Source organism: Salmo salar, chromosome 04 (genome assembly GCF_965601325.2).
Source record: "Salmo salar chromosome 04, fSalSal1, whole genome shotgun sequence".
NCBI lineage: Eukaryota > Metazoa > Chordata > Actinopteri > Salmoniformes > Salmonidae > Salmo > Salmo salar.
The window spans coordinates 18,477,959-18,500,771 of record NC_138294.1 but is presented as its reverse complement, the minus strand read 5'-3'; the positions used below and the strand labels follow the sequence as shown (position 1 = coordinate 18,500,771).

Below are 22,813 nucleotides of genomic sequence, written 5' to 3'. Positions count from 1 at the left end.
ATGTTTATTTATTTTCCCTTTTTTACTTTAACTATTTGCACATAATACCTTTTGAAATGTCTATTGTTTTGGAACATTTGTGAGTGTAAATGTTTACTGTTCAGTTTTATAGTTTTTTTCCCACTTTTGCTTATTATCTACTTCACTTGCTTTGGCAATGTTAACATATGTTTCCCATGCCAACAGAGAGAGAGAGAGAGAGAGACTTTAGCAAACAGAGAGAGACTTTAGCCAAGAGAGAGAGAGAGAGAGAGAGACTTTAGCCAAGAGAGAGAGAGATACTTTAGCAAACAGAGAGAGACTTTAGCCAACAGAGAGAGACTTTAGCCAACAGAGAGAGACTTTAGCCAACATAGAGAGACTTTAGCCCAACAGAGAGAGAGAGAGTTTAGCCAACAGAGAGAGACTTTAGCCCAACAGAGAGAGAGAGACTTTAGCCAACAGAGAGAGAGAGAGAGAGAGAGAGAGAGAGAGAGACTTTAGCCAGCATAGAGAGACTTTAGCCCAACAGAGAGAGAGAGAGAGAGAGAGAGAGAGAGAGAGAGAGAGAGAGAGAGAGAGAGACTTTAGCCAACAGAGAGAGAGAGACTTTAGCCCACATAGAGAGACTTTAGCCCAACAGAGAGAGAGAGAGAGAGAGAGAGAGAGAGAGCCGAGAGACTTTAGCCAACAGAGAGAGAGAGAGACTTTAACCAACAGAAAGAGAGACTTTAGCCAACAGAGAGAGAGAGAGAGAGAGAGAGAGACTTTAGCCAACAGAGAGAGACTTTAGCCCAACAGAGAGAGAGAGAGAAAGGAAATGAGGGGTGAGAGAATATCCTTTAAGCATCTAAACATCCTAACAGCAGCCTTCGTTGGACTGTTATTGGGCCCAAACTCCTCCTCCTACCTCCAGCCAGGAGATAATTAGCCATTAGCGAATCATAGCTAACACTTACGAGGAGGCGCAACCTTCACAAGCACAATCATCTTAATATGGACGGCAGAATGGCAAACTGCCACTTATTATTGGGCCTTGCAGAAGCACTAGATGTCTACGCTCCAAATGGAACCCTATTCTCTATATAGTGCACTGCTTTTGACCAGCGCCGGGCCCACAGTGGTCTGGTCAAAAGCAGTCCACTATATAGGGAATAGGGTGCCATTTTGGGATACAGCCGAAGTTTAGGGCTGGGGGTGTGTGTTGGTCTAGTTATTGCACCAACACGGCTCCCATCTCCTTAATTGTTGGCTATCAACAGTAATTTACATCGCCGGAGCCGCCAAACAGCTTGATATAGAAGCCCAGCCTAATTGCACCGTGTATGCTTCGTTTCTTGCCCCCCTCTTCCCCTGCCCTCCCACACCCCCGCCTTCCCAAACACTCCCAATAGATATAAATGGAGATGGGGTGAGGAGAGTGGGTTTGGGGAGAGGAGAAGGGGGGAGTGGGGAAGGTGGTCGGACGGACGGTGTGCCTGCTGCTTGCTTTTGCACACTGAGCCGTCTAATGGTCGTCGGGGCTGTTGCCGGGGCCAGGATCAAAGCATGGCGGTTCTGTGTGTGTGTGGGGGGGGTAGTTTTTCTAAAGCACGAGTTAGAGACCTCCGCCAAGTTTACTTTGGGCCTTGGAGTGGGGCGCTGGGGTAGCAAGTGCCTGGCTGGGTTGACGGGGATCAGCACTAACCCCGGAGGACAGGGGCTGCACAGCCTGAAAGGGAATGGGCGGCTTCCCGCTCTCCCTCGTGCTCCTCGCAGGTCAGTTGCAAGGACCGGGCAGGACGTTGCAGCCGCTTGCCCGGCCGGGAGGATCCTTAACCGGCAGCGGCGGCTGGAGCTGTGGCGGCTGTATGCCTGGTCTGTAATTAGCTCGGACAGCTCTGGCTCAGAGAAAGAGAGAAAGAGAGGCAGCCGGGCTAGATCATAATGAGATCATCTGGGATTAGGAGGACCGGACAGGAGGAGGAGAGGGGAGGAGAAGGAGAGGGGAAGAGGAGGTGAGGGGAAGAGGAGGAGAGGGGAAGAGGAGGAGGAGAGCCCAGGCCTCAGCCTGCTACATCACCACACTACAGAGGTGGGGTAGAGTAGGGAACGGGGTAGAGTAAAGAACGGGGTAGGGTAGGGGTCGGGGAAGAGTAGGGAATGGGGTAGCGTAGGGAACGGGGTAGAGTAGGGAACGGGGTAGAGAAGGGAACGGGGTAAAGTAGAGAACGGGGTAGAGAAGGGAACGGGGTAGAGAAGGGAACGGGGTAGTGTAGAGAACGGGGTAGAGTAAAGAACGGGGTAGAGTAGAGAACGGGGTAGAGTAGAGAACGGGGTAGCGTAGGGAACGGGGTAGAGTAGGGAACGGGGTAGTGTGGGGAACGGGGTAGTGTAGGGAACGGGGTAGTGTAGGGAACGGGGTAGAGTAGAGAACGGGGTAGAGTAGGGACGGGTAGGGCTGGTCAGTGGTTGGTTGAGCCTGGTCTGGGCTGTACAGCAGCATGAGCCCTGGCAGAGTGGTAGGGAGCCGCAGTCAGAGGCCCTAATGAAGAGCAACACATCCAACAGCCCTGGTAATTAACACAATCCCTGTCCCTCACCTTTCTCTTTATCTCTCTCTCCCTCCCTCCCTCCCTCCCTCCCGCCCTCTCGTTACACCACTATTGTCACGGAGGCTCAGTACCGGTACGTGTACTGTGGGACACGGACAACATGTCTTCATAATATTCTGTCTGTTTACGTTCTTAGGTAGCTCTCCTTTACCAAACACATTCACATAGCCACAGATCAGAGAACAGAAAGGTCCAGTGAGGTATTTGATATAATTAATTGGTAGTGATGATGAATGAAATCATACCCCAGAGTTGCAACTAACAGACCCGACCGTCCCCACGTTCGTTGCAAAAAAATGTAAAGGTAAAATTACTTTAATGAAGAAATGTTTTTGCTGTCCGCCGTGTAGAATGATTCAAATATATATGACGTGGAACATGGAGCTGTTGCCAGCTTAAAACGATCTATTTCTCACTATCATTAGAAACAACACGCAAATGAAGACGCTTCACAAAGACACTGCCAGAGCACACCGATAATGTGAGATTTTTTTCTCCAACCAACAAAATCTTGGGGCCGGCAATTTTCCAAATGAGAGACGGGGCTAATGATCTAGTGTTGGAACCTGCTGGCTGGAAATAATGAGGAGAGGAGACGGACGCTGTGAAGTTCAGAAGGGCGTGCTCAAAGTTTAACACCGACAAACTGTGGGGGAGAGGTCGAGAGGTCAGACAGAGGTGAGGGCGTGTGTCTAAAACGTGTGTGTGTGTGCAAATGACAATACTCTATATCAGCAAGCAATCAGGCCAACTGAGGAGGTATAGAGACAGAGAGAGAGACAGAGAAACAGACAGGAGTGGGACTTACTTGTGTGTAGTGAGCTTCTTGTTGAGGTGTTTGAAGTAGGCCAGCTCGTTCCACACCGCATCGCTGTTCTCCTGGCGGAGCTGCCACGGCTCTGCCCGCTGCTGGGTCCTGCCCCTGGGCCTGCACCCACACACACACACACACACACACACACCGAGGACACAGGGGAGAACAGTTAGTACCATACCTAGCAGCCCCTGGTCAATTCACATCGGGAGAACTGTTGTTATTTAGACATTTGTAGCCGTATTCAAATGAGCGGCCTTGACTTTGATACTTCAGTGGCAAATCAAGTGTACACACTCAGTTGGTGTTAGTTAAATCCCAGGGCAGTGCCCGAGTGGCTAGGCTGCGGACTGCAGAGGATTCCCAGTGTGCCATGTAGATGTAAATAATGGCTCAAACACACCCAAACCAACACACATCACTTATGAATACTTAATGACACTTATACACGGTGGCGTGGCAGACACACACCCACCGCCTATTTCCCCTCATCAATCAATCCCAGCCTACCCACCCCTCCACCACCATTCAACTCCAATCAGTCCTTCATTTGAACACTTCTAGTGCAAAGACAACAACCATCTAATAAAGAAGAAAATTAGATCTCTCTCTCTCTCTCTCTCAATGAAGGAAGGAGAGGAAATGGATTCCGAGGTATGCGAAACCAGGGTTATATCTATATCGTCCAGGGTTTCTTTCCCGTGGTCATTATGGGCTATGTAGACGCCGCTCTGCCACGCTAATACCAGTTAAGACCCCGTTCCTGGGAGTGGGAAGGCAACAGGAGGAACAGTACATTTTCTTTCATTTGATACCGCTAATGCCCCTGTGAGCAATTTGGAGCCCTTTAACTTGTGGTATGGTGCCGACTGTGCGGTGCTGTAGTGTGTCTGAGCTGTCCTGTGATCCCCGGGTTTCTTTCCCCGAGAGCAAAGACTCTCTCTCTCTCTCTCTGATACATTGAAGAGAGATCACTGGAACTTCCCACAACAAAACTTAGACACTGAGGATTACTCTGTATGTATTCTTATGGTGAGAGGGGAGAGTATTGCGATGCAAAATGCATTTCTCTACACTGTGTGTTGTATGCAGGAGCAAGCCCCTACAGCCTGCCGTCCTGTGGATCTGATCAGACAGACCTGCTACCAGGGATATGGACGGAACGCTTATCTTGTCCGCTCCTTTAAGCAATATTGTAATTGTGGTAGCCTAGCAGTTAAGAGCGTTGGGCCAGTAACAGAAAGGTTGCTGGTTCGAATCCTCGAGCCAACTAGGTGAAAAATCTGTCGATGTGCCCTTGAGCAATGCACTTAACCTTAATTACTCCTGTAAGCTGCTCTGGATAAGAGCATCTGCTAAATGACTAAAGGGTAAATATGTAAATGATTCACACCGTCTTCTGATCGGCCGAGAGGAGCATTTAGATCTTCAGGGAGTGCCTAGGGGGTAGGGACTAGGAGTCCATTTTGGATCCAGCACCAGTCCAGCCCTCAGTGCTTCCCCCCAGCAGTCAACTAGTTTCCGTTATTAAGCAGCAAGGAAACAGAAATGGGAGAGCACTTTATTCACAGAGAAGACTCTCCGGCTAATTGCTTTTAATTCGAGGGGAATCTGTTTACGGGCGCAACTTTGATCAGACTGCAGACGTTTTAATAACCTTTCATTTATTTACTCATTCCGTCATCCCAGTCTGATTAAAACTTTCTTCTCTCTAATATAAATAAGAAGTTGGGTTTTTTCTGCTCTTTTATTCCGTTTGGGCGCGTCTGGTGGTAATCATGAATGACAGTGCTGTTTCTCCGGAGCGGTCCAGCCCGGCTGTGTGTCGGCTGCATGCTGATGAGGAGAGAGTGTCCAGGGCCTGCAGCTGTGCTCTGATTCGCTGGTAGTTACCCTACTTCCTGCTCCAGTGTCCACTCCACCAACACACACTGGCTGTGTCTGAAATGGAACGATATTCTCAAAATAGTGCACTACTTTTTAACCAGAGCCTCAGGTGAACTATAGGGAATAGGGTGCCATTTGGGAAACAGCCACTGCACATCAACCCAGACCCATAGAGCACCAATACTAACTCAGTCCCTCAATAAGTCACTCTCCTGGGGAGAGAAACCAGATGAATGTGAGGGTGGCAGCAGCAACATGCTGAAGAGGAAGCACAAACTAACGCTACTAATCCTAATGGTTTCACCTGTCATAATGGGGGGAGGAGGTGGTCTATTCAATTTAAACTCCAGAACAGAATAAGAGGCAGGTAGAGGTGGTCTTCAGAACAGTTTACCCCCCCCCCCCCCTTTCAGTCTAACACACAAAGGGAGGGCATAAAAGAAGCCCCTCCTCACCCCCACCACTTTCCCCGAAAACAATCAACACAGCGTGGAGGCAACTGGGAAATCCCTAACAAGCCCAAAATGCAATGAGAGTGGACGTTTTCCCCCCTGACTTGTTAGGCCTGATTCCACAGCTCTAACGGGTAGTGTTTAAGTGGTTTCTCCATTGTCTCCCCGTTCAGACTGGCATTACCCCAGTGGGTTTGGGACTATTTAAGGATGGATATGAGAGGTTAACCCATCCAAGTGAATGCCAACGATCATAAGGCTGAGGAGCTGCCTGGGTGGCGCCATCAAAGGCTGAGGATGAAAAGGGCAAAGCTGCATATCGTGTCAATTCTGTCTCCTGTCAAATGATGATGCCAATATGCAGGTGACAGGTCAGTCTGATGGCGTACTGGTTGACTGTGTATTATGAATCACCAATTCCCTGTTGGCAACAAAACTGCTTTATAACATTTAAAATTGTACCTTTTTAATATGACTTATTGCCACAAGAGGTTACAAACAGAGAAAAATATCAGACAGACCTATTTTCTTCCTGCTAGCAGTGTGCCCTCGTTTTCATCAAGATCCTCCAACAACAAGGAGACAACCACACACACCACACTTTCTTGATAACCTGCTAAAATGTACAGACGGGCACAAATGGTGTTGTTTCCAAGTGATGCTCTCTTCGTTCTCTCTGTCTGTCAAACGCTCTCTCTGTCTGCCTGTTGTTCCGTGCTGCGCAGAGCAGCTCCTCGCCGAACGGTGGGGAGGTGGTGGATGGTGAATACTCGCTCGCTCTACTTTCACACGGCCTCACGTTGCAGCCGCTGTTTTCTTTAATTAACCCGGGGAGAAAACAGCTGACAGGGTCAACACGTCAGTCCCGTGTGGATACCAACCCCACATACGCTTCTATTAGTTAGTGTTTTAAAAGGTTCTCCTCGCTGCCTGAAGCTTTGGGGGAGGAAGTCAGAAAGAGGGAGAAAGAGTGTGTGTCACGTTAATGACATCTGCCGCCACATTGCCCTCTTTGTGTGAAAACCCCGTGGTTTTGATCTAGATCAAACCAAGGGGATCGGAAGAGGAAATCACTCCCCTTCAAATCACCCCCTCTCCACCTCGTCCCCCGTCCCTCCCCAGGAGTTTCTCAGACACCCTGTCCCCTCTATAACGGACCCCTTCAGCCTCAAGTCCTAATTGATGCCAGGGTAAGAAGGAAAGAGAGAAACAGAGAGAGAAACAAAGGCATGCACAGCGACTCGAACGCTAAGCTACGAAATTGATTCGCTTAAAACCAGTTAAGCTTTTTCAAAGGTAAAGGTGTAAGCCTCCCACTCTTCCCACACAGTAGGTCAGGTGATGACACGTAACATAAAGAGTAAAGGTCATTCTATACCAGAACGTCAGTCTGCCGCTGGGTGGAAGTGTGTCACCTGCCACTCTATACCAGAACGTCAGTCTGCCGCTCGGTGGAAGTGTGTCACCTGCCACTCTATACCAGAACGTCAGTCTGCCGCTGGGTGGAAGTGTGTCACCTGCCACTCTATACCAGAACGTCAGTCTGCCGCTGGGTGGAAGTGTGTCACCTGCCACTCTATACCAGAACGTCAGTCTGCCGCTGGGTGGAAGTGTGTCACCTGCCACTCTATACCAGAACGTCAGTCTGCCGCTGGGTGGAAGTGTGTCACCTGCCACTCTATACCAGAACGTCAGTCTGCCGCTGGGTGGAAGTGTGTCACCTGCCACTCTATACCAGAACGTCAGTCTGCCGCTGGGTGGAAGTGTGTCACCTGCCACTCTATACCAGAACGTCAGTCTGCCGCTGGGTGGAAGTGTGTCACCTGCCACTCTATACCAGAACGTCAGTCTGCCGCTCGGTGGAAGTGTGTCACCTGCCTCTCTATACCAGAACGTCAGTCTGCCGCTGGGTGGAAGTGTGTCACCTGCCACTCTATACCAGAACGTCAGTCTGCCGCTGGGTGGAAGTGTGTCACCTGCCACTCTATACCAGAACGTCAGTCTGCCGCTGGGTGGAAGTGTGTCACCTGCCACTCTATACCAGAACGTCAGTCTGCCGCTGGGTGGAAGTGTGTCACCTGCCACCCTATACCAGAACGTCAGTCTGCCGCTGGGTGGAAGTGTGTCACCTGCCACTCTATACCAGAACGTCAGTCTGCCGCTGGGTGGAAGTGTGTCACCTGCCACTCTATACCAGAACGTCAGTCTGCCACTGGGTGGAAGTGTGTCAACTGCCACTCTATACCAGAACGTCAGTCTGCCGCTGTGTGGAAGTGTGTCACCTGCCACTCTATACCAGAACGTCAGTCTGCTGCTGGGTGGAAGTGGTACCATAGAAATAGAATTCTAGTAGAGTAGAATATTGAATTCTAGTTCTAGTAGGGTACTCACAGGCCCTGTGCGTCCTCCACCTCTCGGAGCTGGTCTTTGACTGTCCTGTAGTTGGTCTGGACGAGACGCAGGCGCTCGTGGCGTTTCTCATGGGCCCTCCGCAGCTCCTCGTTCTCCTCCGTCTGCCGGCCAGAGACATACAGGAGGTTACGTTACACAGTGTGGCCACTTCACACATGCAGTGCACAGGGAAATCAAATGATTTCACTGAAATGTGAAACCGGTCGGGGGTTGGGAGTGATGACAAATCTTTCTGAAAAGTTAAAATGACTTAAATCTTACATTGAGAGCAGTGTATTTCCAAAAGATAGAAAATCGACCTAGAAACAGTGTAAATAATTTAATTACTGACAGTGTCAGTCTAGTACGGAACTGTACACCAGTGGAGGCTGGTGGGAGGAGCTATAGGAGGATGGGATCATTGTAATGGCTGGTATGGAATAAATGGAACGATATCAAACACATGGAAACAACGTTTGACTCTGGCCCCTTCATTCCTTTCCAGCCATTACAATGAGTCCTCCTATAGCTCGTCCCACCAGCCTCCACTGCTGTACACCCCCCAGGTCAGATATAACTCCTGTTACTGTAACATGTAGCTATAACAAGGATGTGCTCCATTATTGAGGAAGCATCACCTCTCTCTGACATTGCAGTTCCTCTCCTTCTCTCTGACAAGTGTTCCTCCAGCATCCGAGGTTCGTTACAGGTACAGCATTAATATGGTCAAGTCAACAGGGAGAGAGAGCACTTTGAACCCTCTTCACACCACCCTCCCCCCTCCTTCAGCCCCTCTCCCCTCAGCGGGGTACTGGTCATTGACTGGGGTCACCACCCAATTGGGGCGGCAATGACTGACTATTTAAAAAAAGAAAAGATTACAACGTGGGACTTTCAGGGGAGAGAAGGAGGAGAACATCTAGATGCTCCTGACAGGAACGCCTCTATTATTCTGACCTTAACAGAGTGGAAGAAGAAAACACTTTAAAACAGGCAGGCTAGGGCTAGGGAGGGAGAAGAGGAGGAAAGATGAGAGAGACAGAAAGAGAGAAAGAATAAGAGAGAGAGAAAGAGAGCAGAGCAGGTTTCTGCTTGAGTGGCCAGGCAGGGCTGGGGAGACTTCTTGTCGAGAGCCTTTTGAAGGGAAGAGCTTGTTTACTGCTGATATGACACGGCTGCCCTGCAGAGAGGGAAATGTGAGCTCTGAACCCTGTTATTATTAACAAGGACAAAGAGAACAGAGAGGAGCGGGAGCGGCAGCACACACATGGACGTATGCACACACACACTCAGAGACAGACACACACACACACACTTTCTCTCACACTCCACCGATGTGACAAGTATGGATTTTTGTGTACTGGTGAGAGATATTCACAGAGGACATCCGTTACACGGGCCGCCTTTACAACACAAAGCCCCCCAAACGCAGCCTGGGTTTCTGCCTCTAATGAAAGGAGAGAGAACCACACACAGAGAGAGAGAGAGTCCTGACTGATTGATTGCAGAGGGGCTCTGGTCGGAGTGGCAGGGCATTAGCCACATCATTGCTTCCCAGGCCCCTTAGAGCTCCCACTGGGCCCCGGCCCCAACCCTGGTCATCACAGATCACACTTCAACCCCACCACCAGCAATCAATACTCCACAACACAACACACAGCCTGCTCTGGGTACACTGGCCCCAGACCCTAATCATCCAGCATGTATGTTCTCAAGCTGAAAAATAATTTGGTGTCTCTCAGACCTCAGAGAGAGACAGTGCTGTTGTTTACTTGTCCTGGAAGTGGCAAGTTTGTACAAAAAAATGAAATAAATAAAAACAGTTTGTTAGGATCCCCTACTGTTCAGTCCAGTTCAGCATTTAACTGATACAATCACACTGGGTACACAGTATAAATTGTGTGCCCAATATAATGGGGTCAGTGGATGTCTAATCTAAGATGAGGGTTGTTGAATTACCACTCGCCACGCGCACGTTTGTTTTAGTATCTTTGTGGGGTCCAAACAATTGATTCCCATTCAAAATGCTATTTTCCCTAAACCTAAACCCAAACCCCTATTCCTAAACCTAACTCCTAACCCTAACTGTAACCCTAAACCTAACCCCTGAGCCTAAACCCTAAGCCTAAAACAGCCTTTTTCCTTGTGGGAACCGGCGAAACGGCCCTACTTGTGCAAATTTTCCTTGTTTTACTATCCTTGTGAGGACTTCTGGTCCCCACAAGGACAGTAAAACCGAAAACACACACACAACTCTGTTAAACGCCTCTCAGTCCGCACTACAGACATGTAAATGGAACCATTAAATAACACAGTCATGCGTATCATCAGCCATTAGCATCAGTCTGAGTGTCTGTCTAGTATGTGATGTAATAGGGACACTTTAGACCTGACACCAAAATAACTGCTAATATCCCTGGCTGAGTAAAGAGACATGACCTCCATATATCTGTAGTGGACGGGGGGGAAGAGAGAGAGAGAGACAGAGAGAGAGAGAGAGGATTTTCCAGAGAAGATCCAGATCTCAGGGTATTAGACCAAAGTTCTCAATAGGTACAAAATATATAGAGTACTGCACACACTACAATTACTTAGGTTTAAAAATAAGCTCAATTGGACACCTTCATGATGCAGTGAATGAACTGAGGGGAAAGCACACAGGGCATTCTTCGCCATTAAAAAACAAATTCAAATTGAAATACCTATTAAAATTTGGCTAAAACTAATTGAATGTATCATTGAACCAATTGCACTTCATGCCAAAACAAGATTTCACCAAATGGGACAAACACCCCATTGAAACCCTGCATGCAGAGTTCTGTAAGATTCTCCTACATGTCCAGAGGAGAACTACAAACAATGCATGCAGGGCAGAATTAGGCCAATATCCACTAATAATAAAAACTCAAAAAAGAGCAATTAAGTTTTGGAAACATCTAAAATACAGTGACCCCCTCTCATATCATTACCAAGCCCTGCAATGCCAAGAGCTGAGCAAAGAAAAGAGTCCCCTCATCCAGCTGGTCCTGTGGCTGAGTTCACAAACTTGTTCTACTAACACACTGAAGCCTCAGAAACAGAACATCCAATCAATCAGAATAAAACAAATTACAACACAGTCAAAACAAAACTACATTGCTTATTGGGAAACACAAGCACAAAGCAAAATGCAGTGCTATCTGGCTCCCTGTAGAGGAAAGGATGTGTAACCACTGCACCACAGCAGAACCTGAGACAGAGCTGCATTTCCTGGCTAAATGTCAAAAATATAAAACAATTAGAGAGTGTTATTTCCCCAAATTTGAAACCCTTATTCAAGGTTTCAAAGATCACTCTGATGAGAATAGGCAACCAGTCCTGTTGGGGGAAGACGCAGAGAGCTGTGGGTTGGCAGTTCACTACATTGCTGGCTGCCATAAGATGAGGGACAGTGTCTGACAGACCAACCAACCTGCACGTGTCCTCTACTGTATGCTTATTGCTATTGTTCAATGTATGGTTATTTTGCCCCTTGGTTATTTTTGTTACTGTTGTCCCGTTGACAATTTTGATTCTTATTCGTTTTATATTGTAAATATCCAAAGTAAGCTTTGGCAATATGTACATTGTTACGTCATGCCTATAAAGCAAATTGAATTTAATTGAAATTGAAAAATTGAGAGAGAGAGCGAGAGGAAAGAAAAGAGACAAGGAAGAAGAGAAAGAGGCAAAAACAGAGACGAAGAGAGAAATAAGAGGGGAGAAATAATAATAGCACAAGAGAGAAATAAAAAGGAGAGAGAGGAGAAAGAGAGAGACCGCAGAACAGAGGAGAGTGTGAAGGTTAAAAGAGCGATGGAGCTGATTGGTTTATGGGGAGAGTCCAAGTCCTGCCGCATCCTCTCCTCTCCTGCTGCTTCATTGCCCACACAGACGCTCAGCGGTCGTGTGTATCAGTGTGTGTGTGTGTGTGTGTGTCAGTGTGTGTGTATGTATCAGTGTATGTGTGTGAGTGTGTGGCACACCGTTAGGAAAGGTCAGAGAGGAAGCAGTCGGCAACAGCGGTGCAATTGAGCCCCTTAGAGACCATCAGCCTTCCCCGATGCTGGACCACGGGGAGAGACAGAGAGAGAGTGTGTCTCTGCTATCCCCTCCACTCACCTCTTATCAGGAGCAATTCACCCTGCTGGCCTCTCCAACACACAGCAATCATATTGCAGAGATACTGTACCCACCGGCTGGTGTTAAAATACTATAAAGCGATACTCTGTTGTTACAAAACCAAAGACGGTCATCATTTTTAAGAGTTGAGACTGAGAATGTCACAGGTTGAGACAAGTCTAACACACAATACCCAGACACTGATGTGTGGTTTAAAGCTGGAGGCAGTCAGTCAGAACACACATGTGGGAGTCAGTCACTCTGCTGCAGCAGCCAGCCAGCCAGGCAGGCAGGGACATCTTCATCTCTTTTTCAGAGGCATTACTACCTCTCTGAGTGGTGATTACAGACGGTGATAATTGAGCCGTCAGGAGAAGGCACTGATGAGAGGGGGGAGACAGGGGGCTGGCTGGGCCTCTGAGGGGAGATGGGAGGCAAGGGACCCGCGCAGGCAGATGCGTGACAGCCCTCCCTCGTCCTATCGGTGCGTTAGCTAACTCTCAGTAGTAGCGTGTCGTGGCTGGCGGCAGAGCAGTGACATTCACACATGACGGCCTGTCTGTCTCTGAATGGGCCTGATGATGACAATGAGGTCATATCAATACACACAGGAAACAGAACACAGGTACCTCTCACCTGGACTCACACTACTCAATGTGCTGGAAAGCATTAGGAGGAGGGAGAGAGAGGAGAGACGAGGGAGTAGAGAGAGAGAGAGAGAGAGAGAGAGGAAATGGGGAGAGAACGGGGGGAAAGAATAGAGAATAGAAAACAGAATTAAGACTAAAGAGACAGGAAGAAGGGAATTGAAAAGAGAGAGAAAATGACACAAAGAGAGAGAAACAGACAGAGACAGAGTGAGAAAGACAGAGAGACAAATAGAGAGAGAGACAGACAGAGAGACAGACAGCGAGAGACAAACAGAGAGACAAACAGAGAGAGAGAGACAAACAGAGAGAGAGACAGCCAGAGAGAGAGACAGCGAGAGAGACAGACAGAGAGACAGACAGCGAGAGACAAAGAGAGAGTGTGTAGTGTAGAGGTCAGTGAGGTTTGTACCTTCAGTCTGAGCAGCTCCTCCAGGTCATGAATCCTCTTTTCCACTCCTCTTCCTGACTCCACGCTGCTCGCCGGGGACAACGACCTGGACCGCTGCACCGGTACACTCTGGGGGATGTAGTCATTCAATCAGAGAGAGAGAGAGAGGAAGGGGGTTCGGCTACGCGCTTCAGCAGGCTTTAGCATCACATTACAGAGACAACTAGTGCTCAATTAACAGCTGCACAACGGCTGTGTGAATACCAATAACACATTATATATGTTCATTTCACTTTTCCCTTACGTGAAGACATACAGATACACAAGTAAGAACACACCCGCCGAACACACACACATACACACACATACCATCTCTCCCCTCACACACACATACCATCTCTCCCCTCACACACACATACCATCTCTCGCCTCACACAGACATACCATCTCTCCCCTCACACACACATACCATCTCTCCCCTCACACACACATACCATCTCTCCCCTCACACACACATACCATCTCTCCCCTCACACACACATACCATCTCTCCCCTCACACACATATACCATCTTTCCCCTCACACACACATACCATCTCTCCCCTCACACACACATACCATCTCTCCCCTCACACACACATACCATCTCTCCCCTCACACACACATACCATCTCTCCCCTCACACACACACATACCATCTCTCCCCTCACACACACATACCATCTTTCCCCTCACACACACATACCATCTCTCCCCTCACACACACATACCATCTCTCCCCTCACACACACATACCATCTCTCCCCTCACACACACATACCATCTCTCCCCTCACACACACATACCATCTCTCCCCTCACACACACATACCATCTCTCCCCTCACACATACATACCATCTCTCCCCTCACACACAGAAGACAAAAACCCAATCAGGGTACCAGAGGAATAAGGAAGCATCCCTCCACACACTGCACCACACGGAGCTCCAAAGGTTTCTCCCGCCACTGGCTAATGAGTATGTTCATTTACATGTACACTGTTTCTTTGACTGTAATGACGTCCCATTAGGGGACACTAAAGGGCTATAGATTCCAGGCTGCGCCGGGCTTCATTACCAAAAGGTGGGCAGTGGGGCCCCTTTAATTGCTCTATGAGGACCCCGAGGTTACACTTGATAGGACAACTGGCTGGTAGAAACTGCTGGGGGGAGAAAAAAGAAAGCTGCTCTCTCGCTCCTCCTTGAGAACAAGAAGCACTCTCCGGTCCTGCTGTGTGTGTGTGTGTGTGTGTGTGTGTGTGTGTGTGTGTGTGTGTGTGTGTGTGTGTGTGTGTCTTTTCTTTAAAAATAAATAAAGAAGCTCTGGGAACAATATGCTGTTGGAATATGGAAACAGAAAGATGAGGATAGGAGCCCCTGTGGTGGGAATGTTGAGCGGAACAGATGGCGGCTAAAATATGCAATGTGACTAAATGCGCCGATGCTTCTTTAGTCTGGAGATTAGGCGGTAGCAAGAGTTTATAGGGAGGATGGAGGGATGGCAAGTCGGCTGACCCAAAAAGAACAAAGTGACATTGAAGGGCAACCAGAGACCTTGTGCCAACTAGATCTATTAAAGCTTTACAACGGTTCTCATTTGAACCTCACTGAGTTTACCAAACATTAGAAAAACCTTCCTAATATTGAGTTGCACCCCTTTTGCCCTCAGAACAGCCTCAATTTGTCAGGGGTATGGACTCTACAAGGGGTCCAAAGTGTTCCACAGGGATGCTGGTCCATGTTGACTCCAATGCTTCCCACAGTTGTGTCAAGTTGGCTGGATGTCCTTTGTGTGGTGGACCATTCTGGATACACAAGGGAAACTGTTGAACGTGAAAAACTCAGCAGCGTTGCAGTTCTTGAAACAAACTGGTGTGCCTGGCACCTACTACCATACCCTGTTCAAAGGTGCTTAAATATTTTGTCTTGCCCATTCACCCTCTGAATGGCACGCATACACAATCCGTCTCAAGGCTTAAAAATCCTTCTTTAACCTGTCTTCTCCCCTTAATTTACACTGATTGAAGTGGATTTAACAAGTGAGGGACAAATAAGGGATCATAGCTTTCACTTGGATTCACCTGGTCAGTCTATGTCATGGAAAGAGCAGGTGTTCTTAATGTTTTGTACACTCAGTGTGTACTGCTGTGACAAATACTTTCCTCCTGGGTGTTAACGATCTTCAATTCAAAAAAATGTTTACACTCCAAAAACAAACTTATACTAACAACAACTTACAGACACCTACAAACAATGACTACATCTCATCTGGCCAGACCCGCATGCTCACACCCCCATCCTTAGATGATTGCAATACAGTCTGCTTTCTCTATGATTTGCTTGACCTTCACTTGAACTCTGTTGAACTCTGCATCCAGCAAATGAGTAGATAAAGCATGTCCGGTTGGAGGGGTGTATGCTGGGCAAAGAACATTCAGAAATCTCTTCCAATACACATTGCCTGTGAGCATCAGAGGTGAACCAGTTGCAGACACAGCTTGAGCAAGACATTTATCAGCATTTCTCTGACTACGTTCCTCCATTGAATCAAAAACACTTCTGATTCCAGGAGGACCATGAGCTGTTGCTATCGATAAGGTGTCTGATTCATCATTTTCACCTCGAATAGAAGTAGAGGGACTTTTGTCAGAGGTTGCTTGTTGTGAGCACTGAGGGAACTTTATGCACTTGGCCAGATGATTCTGCATCTATGTTGCAGTCTTCACATATGATTTGGCACAATATTTGCAAATGTACACAGCTTTTCTTTCTACATTAGCTGCAGTGAAATGTCTCCACACATAAGACAGTGCTCGTGGCATTTTCCTGTAAAGATTAGAAAAAACTGAGTAAAAAAATAAAATAAATACAATTCCATGTACAGATAAATAGTTAAGCAGTTTGATTAAACAACTCCTTTGTAAGATAAATGTTTTAAACTGAAACATGTATGGAAACAGGTGAATTAACACTCCTCAGTTAGCAGGCTGAAGCAAGCTAAAACCCACATGGTAGCAAAAACTAACTAGCAGAAATTGTTAACACGTTTCAACTGATTTAAACACACTTCGCTGTAAACAACTATTTACTAATTAACAAAAAAATAATTTATGTCATATAAAATACATTCACCCCACCCAGTATCGTAATCAAAACTTACCAGAAAGCATGTAGTGGGCTCAATAGCATCTCATTAGTGTGCAAGATCTTGAGAATCAGCTGTACATGTGATGGAAGAATGCACTGTGCATGCAGAGGATTGCAGTTCCATTGAATTGGGGATAGTTTAACCAAAATACGCCACAAGACCTAGAATTGCCTTATGTGTATCCCACAAAAAAGGGTCACTGTTATAAGCTAACTTTTTTGATGAATTTAAGAAAAATTCCAGGCTTAACTTCCCAAAAATTCGGGAAATTTACGGAAAAGTTTCCGACCCTTTGCAACCCTCGTGCTCACACCCCATCCCTAGAGCCTGCGTGCTCAGACCCCATCCATAGAGCCTGTGTGCTCACACCCCCATCCTAGAGCCTGTGTTTAGACTCTGTGTTTAGACTCTGTGTTTAGACGCTGTGTTTAGACGCTGTGTTTAGACTGTGCCGCAGGCTACTGTTGACCGGAGTGACCCAGGTGCCACAGTGCTCTCCACCAGCAGTCCTGACTGTGGACACACAAGGCAGGTGTCAGCCCTTCTGCCGTCTCTGTTCCAGCTCTGTCTTAATTACCTCTATGGTTAGTCATTAGTAGATGGATCTGCATATTACTGACGTTTTGGCTTGGCTGGCATCGCTCTGTGTGTGTGTGTGTGTGTGTGTGTGTGTGTGTGTGTGTGTAGGGTGGTACAGAGTGTGGGTAGGGGGGTATAGAGTGTGTGAGTGTGTAGAGGGGTATAGAGTGTGTGTAGGAGGGTATAGAGTGTCTGTGTAGGGGGGTACAGTGTGTGTGGGGGGGATAGAGTGTGTGTGTGTAGGGGGGTATTGTGTGTGTAGGGGGAAGGATAGTGTGTGTGTGTGTGTGTGTGTGTGTGTGTGTGTGTGTGTGTGTGTGTGTGTGTGTGTCGAGGGGTATAGAGTGTGTGTGTAGGGGGGCATAGTGTGTGTGTAGAGGGGTAAAGAGTGTGTGTAGGGGGGTAAAGAGTGTGTGTGTGTGTGTGTGTGTGTGTGTGTGTGTGTGTGTGTGTGTGTGTGTGTGTGTGTGTGTGTGTGTGTGTGTAGGGGGGTATAGTGTGTGTGTAGGAGGGTATAGTTTGTGTCTAGGGGGGTATAGTGTGTGTGTAGGGGGGTATAGTGTGTGTGTAGAGGGGTATAGAGTGTGTGTAGGGGGGGAACAGTGTATGTGTTGGGGGGTATAGAGTGTGTGTGTGTGTGTGTAGGGGCGTATAGTGTGTGTGTGTAGGGGCGTATAGAGTGTGTGTAGGGGGGTATAGCGTGTGTGTAGGGGGGGTATAGTGTGTGTGTGTGTGTGTGTGTAGGGGCGTATAGTGTGTGTGTGTGTGTGTGTGTAGGGGCGTATAGAGTGTGTGTAGGGGGGTATAGCGTGTGTGTAGGGGGGTATAGTGTGTGTAGGGGGTATAGTGTGTGTGTGTGTAGGGGCGTATAGTGTGTGGGTAGGGGGTATAGAGTGTGTGTAGGGGGGAAAAGTGTATGTGTAGGGGGGTATAGAGTGTGTGTGTGTGTGTGTAGGGGGTATAGTGTGTCAAGGGGGTATAGTGTGTGTGTAGGGGGGTATAGTGGGTGTGTAGGGGATATAGAGTGTGTGTGTGTGTGTGTGTAGAGGGGTATAGAGTGTGTGTGTGTGTGTGTGTGTGTGTGTGTGTGTGTGTGTGTGTGTGTGTGTGTGTGTGTGTGTGTGTAGGAGGGTATAGAGTGTGTGTGTAGAGGGGTATAGTGTGTGTGTAGGGGGGGATAGAGTGTGTGTGTGTAGGGGGGATAGAGTGTGTGTGTGTGTGTGTGTGTAGAGGGGTATAGAGTGTGTGTGTAGGGGGTAAAGAGTGTGTGTAGGGGGTAGACAGTGTGTGTGTGTGTGTGTAGGGGGTAGACAGTGTGTGTGTGTGTGTGTGTGTGTGTGTGTGTGTGTGTGTGTGTGTGTGTGTGTGTGTGTGTGTGTGTGTGTGTGTGTAGGGGGGTATAGTGTGTGTGTAGGCGGGTATAGTTTGTGTCTAGGGGGGTATAGTGTGTGTGTAGGGGGGTATAGAGTGTGTGTAGGGGGGTATAGTGTGTGTGTAGGGGGGTATAGAGTGTGTGTAGGGGGGTATAGTGAGTGTGTAGGGGGGTATAGAGTGTGTGTGTGTGTGTGTGTGTAGGGGGGTATAGTGTGTGTGTAGGGGGGTATAGTGTGTGTGTAGGGGGGTATAGTGTGTGTGTAGGGGGGTATAGTGTGTGTGTAGGGGGGTATAGTGTGTGTGTGTGTAGGGGGGTATAGTGTGTGCGTGTAGGGGGGGTATAGTGTGTGTGTGTAGGGGGGTATAGAGTGTGTGTGTAGGGGAAACAGTGTATGTGTAGGGGGGTATAGTGTGTGTGTAGGGGGGTATAGTGTGTGTCTAGGGGGGTATAGTGTGTGTGTAGGGGGGTATAGTGTGTGTGTAGGGGGGTATAGTGTGTGTGTAGGGGGGTATAGATTGTGTGTAGAGGGGTATAGAGTGTGTGTAGGGGGGTATAGTGTGTGTGTAGGGGGGTATAGTGTGTGTGTAGGGGGGTATAGTGTGTGTGTAGGGGGGTATAGTGTGTGTAGGGGGGTATAGTGTGTGTGTAGGGGGGTATAGTGTGTGTGTAGGGGGGTATAGAGTGTGTGTAGGGGGGTATAGTGTGTGTGTAGGGGGGTATAGTGTGTGTGTAGGGGTGTATAGTGTGTGTGTGTGTGTGTGTGTGTGTAGAGGGGTATAGCGTGTGTGTGTGTGTGTGTGTGTGTGTGTGTGTGTGTGTGTGTGTGTGTGTGTGTGTGTGTGTGTGTGTGTGTAGGAGGGTATAGAGTGTCTGTGTAGAGGGGTATAGTGTGTGTGTAGGGGGGGATAGAGTGTGTGTGTGTAGGGGGGGATAGAGTGTGTGTGTGTAGGGGGGAGTGTGTGTGTGAAGGGGGGAGTGTGTGTGTGTAGGGGGGAGTGTGTGTGTGTGTGTGTGTGTGTGTGTGTGTGTGTGTGTGTGTGTGTGTGTGTGTGTAGGGGGGTATAGTGTGTGTGTAGGGGGGTATAGTGTGTGTGTAGGGGGGTTTAGTGTGTGTGTGTGTAGGGGGGTATAGTGTGTGTGTGTGTAGGGGGGTATAGTGTGTGTATGTGTGTAGGGGGGTATAGTGTGTGTGTGTGTAGGGGGGTATAGTGTCTGTGTAGGGGGTATAGTGTGTGTGTAGGGGGTATAGTGTGTGTGTAGCGGGGTATAGAGTGTGTGTGTGTGTGTAGGGGGGTATAGTGTGTGTGTAGGGGGTATAGTGTGTGTGTGTAGGGGGTATAGTGTGTGTGTAGGGGGGTATAGTGTGTGTGTAGGGGGGTATAGTGTGTGTGTGTGTGTAGGGGGTATAGTGTGTGTGTGTGTGTGTGTGTGTGTGTATGTGTGTGTGTGTGTGTGTGTGTGTGTGTGTGTGTAGGGGGGTATAGTGTGTGTGTGTAGGGGGGTATAGAGTGTGTGTAGGGGGTATAGTGTGTGTTTAAGGGGGTATAGTGTGTGTTTAAGGGGGTATAGTGTGTGTGTAGGGAGGAATAGTGTGTGTGTAGGGAGGTATAGAGTGTGTGTAGGGGGGTATAGTGAGTGTGTAGGGGGGTATAGTGTTGTGTAGGGGGGTATAGTGTGTGTGTAGGGGGGTATAGTGTGTGTGTAGGGGGTATAGTGTGTGTGTAGGGGGTATAGAGTGTGTGTAGGGGGTATCGAGAGTGTGTGTAGGGGGGTATAGAGTGTGTGTGTAGGGGGGAATAGTGTATGTGTAGGGAGGTATAGAGTGTGTGTGTAGGGGGTATAGAGTGTGTGTGTGTGTGTGTGTGTGTGTGTGTGTGTAGGGGGGTATAGTGTGTGTGTAGGGGGGATATAGTGTGTGTGTAGGCGGGTAGGGGGGTGTAGTGTGTGTGTAGGGGGGTATAGTGTGTGTGTGTGTGTGTGTGTGTGTGTGTAGGGGGGTATAGGGTGTGTGTAGGGGGGTATAGAGTGTGTGTAGGGGGGTATAGAGTGTGTGTAGGGGGGTATAGAGTGTGTGTAGGGGGGTATAGAGTGTGTGTTGGGGGGTATAGTGTGTGTGTAGGGGGTATAGTGTGTGTAGGGGGGTATAGAGTGTGTGTTTAGTGTGTGTGTGCGCGTGCGTGCGTGCGTGCGTGCGTGCGTGCGTGCGTGCGTGCGTGTGTGTGTGTGTGTGTGTGTGTGTATGTGTGTGTGTGTATAAAGGCAGAAACGTATTAGACCAGGCTGATAGGATTTAACCTCCCTGGGCAAGGTGCAAGGTTTGCGTCCCACCCTAGTCAACATCCAGTGGAATCGCATAATTTCAATTTCTCAAACATATGACTATTTTACACCATTTTAAAGACAAGACTCTCGTTAATCTAACCACATTGTCCGATTTCAAAAAGGCTTTACAGCGAAAGCAAAACATTAGATTATGTCAGGAGAGTACCCTGCCAAAAATGATCACAGTCATTTTCAAAGCAAGCATATATGTCACAAAAACCAAATCCACATCTAAATGCAGCACTAATCTTTGATGATCTTCATCAGATGACACTCCTAGGACATTATGTTATACAATACAGGCATGTTTTTTTCAATCAAGTTCATATTTATATCAAAAACCAGCTTTTTACATTAGCATGTGATGTTCAGAACTAGCATACCCACCGCAAACTTCCGGTGAATTTACTAAATTACTCACGATTAACGTTCACAAAATACATAACAATTATTTTAAGAATTATAGATACAGAACTCCTTTATGCAATTGCGGTGTCAGATTTTAAAATAGCTTTTCGGCGAAAGCACATTTTGCAATATTCTGAGTACATAGCCCGGCCATCACGGCTAGCTAATTTGACACCCACCAAGTTTGGCCCTCACCAAACTCAGATTTACTATAAGAAAAATTGGATTACCTTTGCTGTTCTTCATCAGAATGCACTCCCAGGACTTCTACTTCAACAACAAATGTTGTTTTGGTTCCAAATAATCCATAGTTACATTGAAATACCTCCGTTTTGTTCGTGCGTTCAGGTCAGTATCCGGAGGGTGACGCGCGACCATATTTCGTGACAAAAAAATTCAAAATATTCCATTACCGTACTTCGAAGCATGCCAAACGCTGTTTAAAATCAATTTTTATGCTATTTTTCTCATAAAATAGCGATAATATTCCAACCGGGCGACGTTGTATTCATTCAAAGGCTGAAAGAAAAAAATTGAGAATTCTCATGAACGCGCATCTCCAGTGTCACTGTTCTCAGCCTGACCACTCACAAAATCTCCTGCTGTTTTTTGCCCAGAGACAGGAGAGACTTCATTCCACTTTCTGGCGCCTTCTGAGAGCCAATGGAAGCCTTAGAAAATGTCACGTTACAGCAGAGATGCTGTATTTTCGATAGAGATGCCACAGAAGGAGAACAAATTGTCAGACAGGGCACTTCCTGTATGGAATCTTCTCAGGTTTTGGCCTGCCATATGAGTTCTGTTATACTCACAGACACCATTCAAACAGTTTTAGAAACGTTAGAGTGTTTTCTATCCAAATCTACTAATTATATGCATATTCTCGTTTCTGGGCAAGAGTAGTAACCAGTTTTAAAATCGGGTACGTTTTTTTATCCGGCCATGCAAATACTGCCCCCTAGCCCCAACAGGTTTAAGAGATGAGAGGAATGTGGCACTACCATCACTAACACTGTAGAGAGGAGATACTATGTGTGGAATGATCATACTGTATCTGATCAAGCACTAATCATAAGAGGTTTGAATTATCTTTCAGGTGTTATCAAACCATATACCCTTCATCAAAATCCAAATAAAGCTGGAGACAGAAATTCCACCTGGACGGAAATGTAATTATCATAATATTCATGTTTGCGGGGTCAGCTGTAGAACATCCATTTGCATCACGAGTAAAAGTCACAAAACACAGAGTGAACAGACAGTGAAGGACTGGACAGAGGGACACACAGTGATCGATGAAAGGCTGTGGGTGCAGATGCTCCTCTCGTCCAGTTGGACAGCCCGTCTACCGTCTGTCCTGCAACAGGTCCAGAGGACAGACGTGTGTGTGTGTACTACAAAACGACTTGTTACAGAGGAACACGTTGTTATCTCTTTAATGCTGGGCCAGCCACAACTCGTGCCCGAGTCATCGACACACACACACACACACACACACACACACACACACACACACACACACACACACACACACACACACACACACACCACACACACACACAGCCTGAGGACAAACCAAAAAAGGCGAAGGCGTAAGGAAGATGAAGATGCGCCCTCATCTCGCCTCGACAGCTGGCTAGGGGCCA

General features: G+C 47.7%; 1 protein-coding gene across 1 annotated transcript in view; it reads right to left on the bottom strand.

The window, feature by feature from the left end:
* Positions 1-22,813, bottom strand: part of cntln (centlein, centrosomal protein) — a 181,035-nt gene that overhangs the window by 85,630 nt on the left and 72,592 nt on the right. The window contains exons 11-13 of the mRNA XM_045716502.2: positions 13,317-13,424; positions 8,118-8,239; positions 3,382-3,501 (exon numbers count right to left, since the gene is read on the bottom strand). Coding sequence (XP_045572458.1) covers positions 3,382-3,501; positions 8,118-8,239; positions 13,317-13,424 — 350 coding nt within the window. The remainder of the gene's footprint in view (positions 1-3,381; positions 3,502-8,117; positions 8,240-13,316; positions 13,425-22,813) is intronic.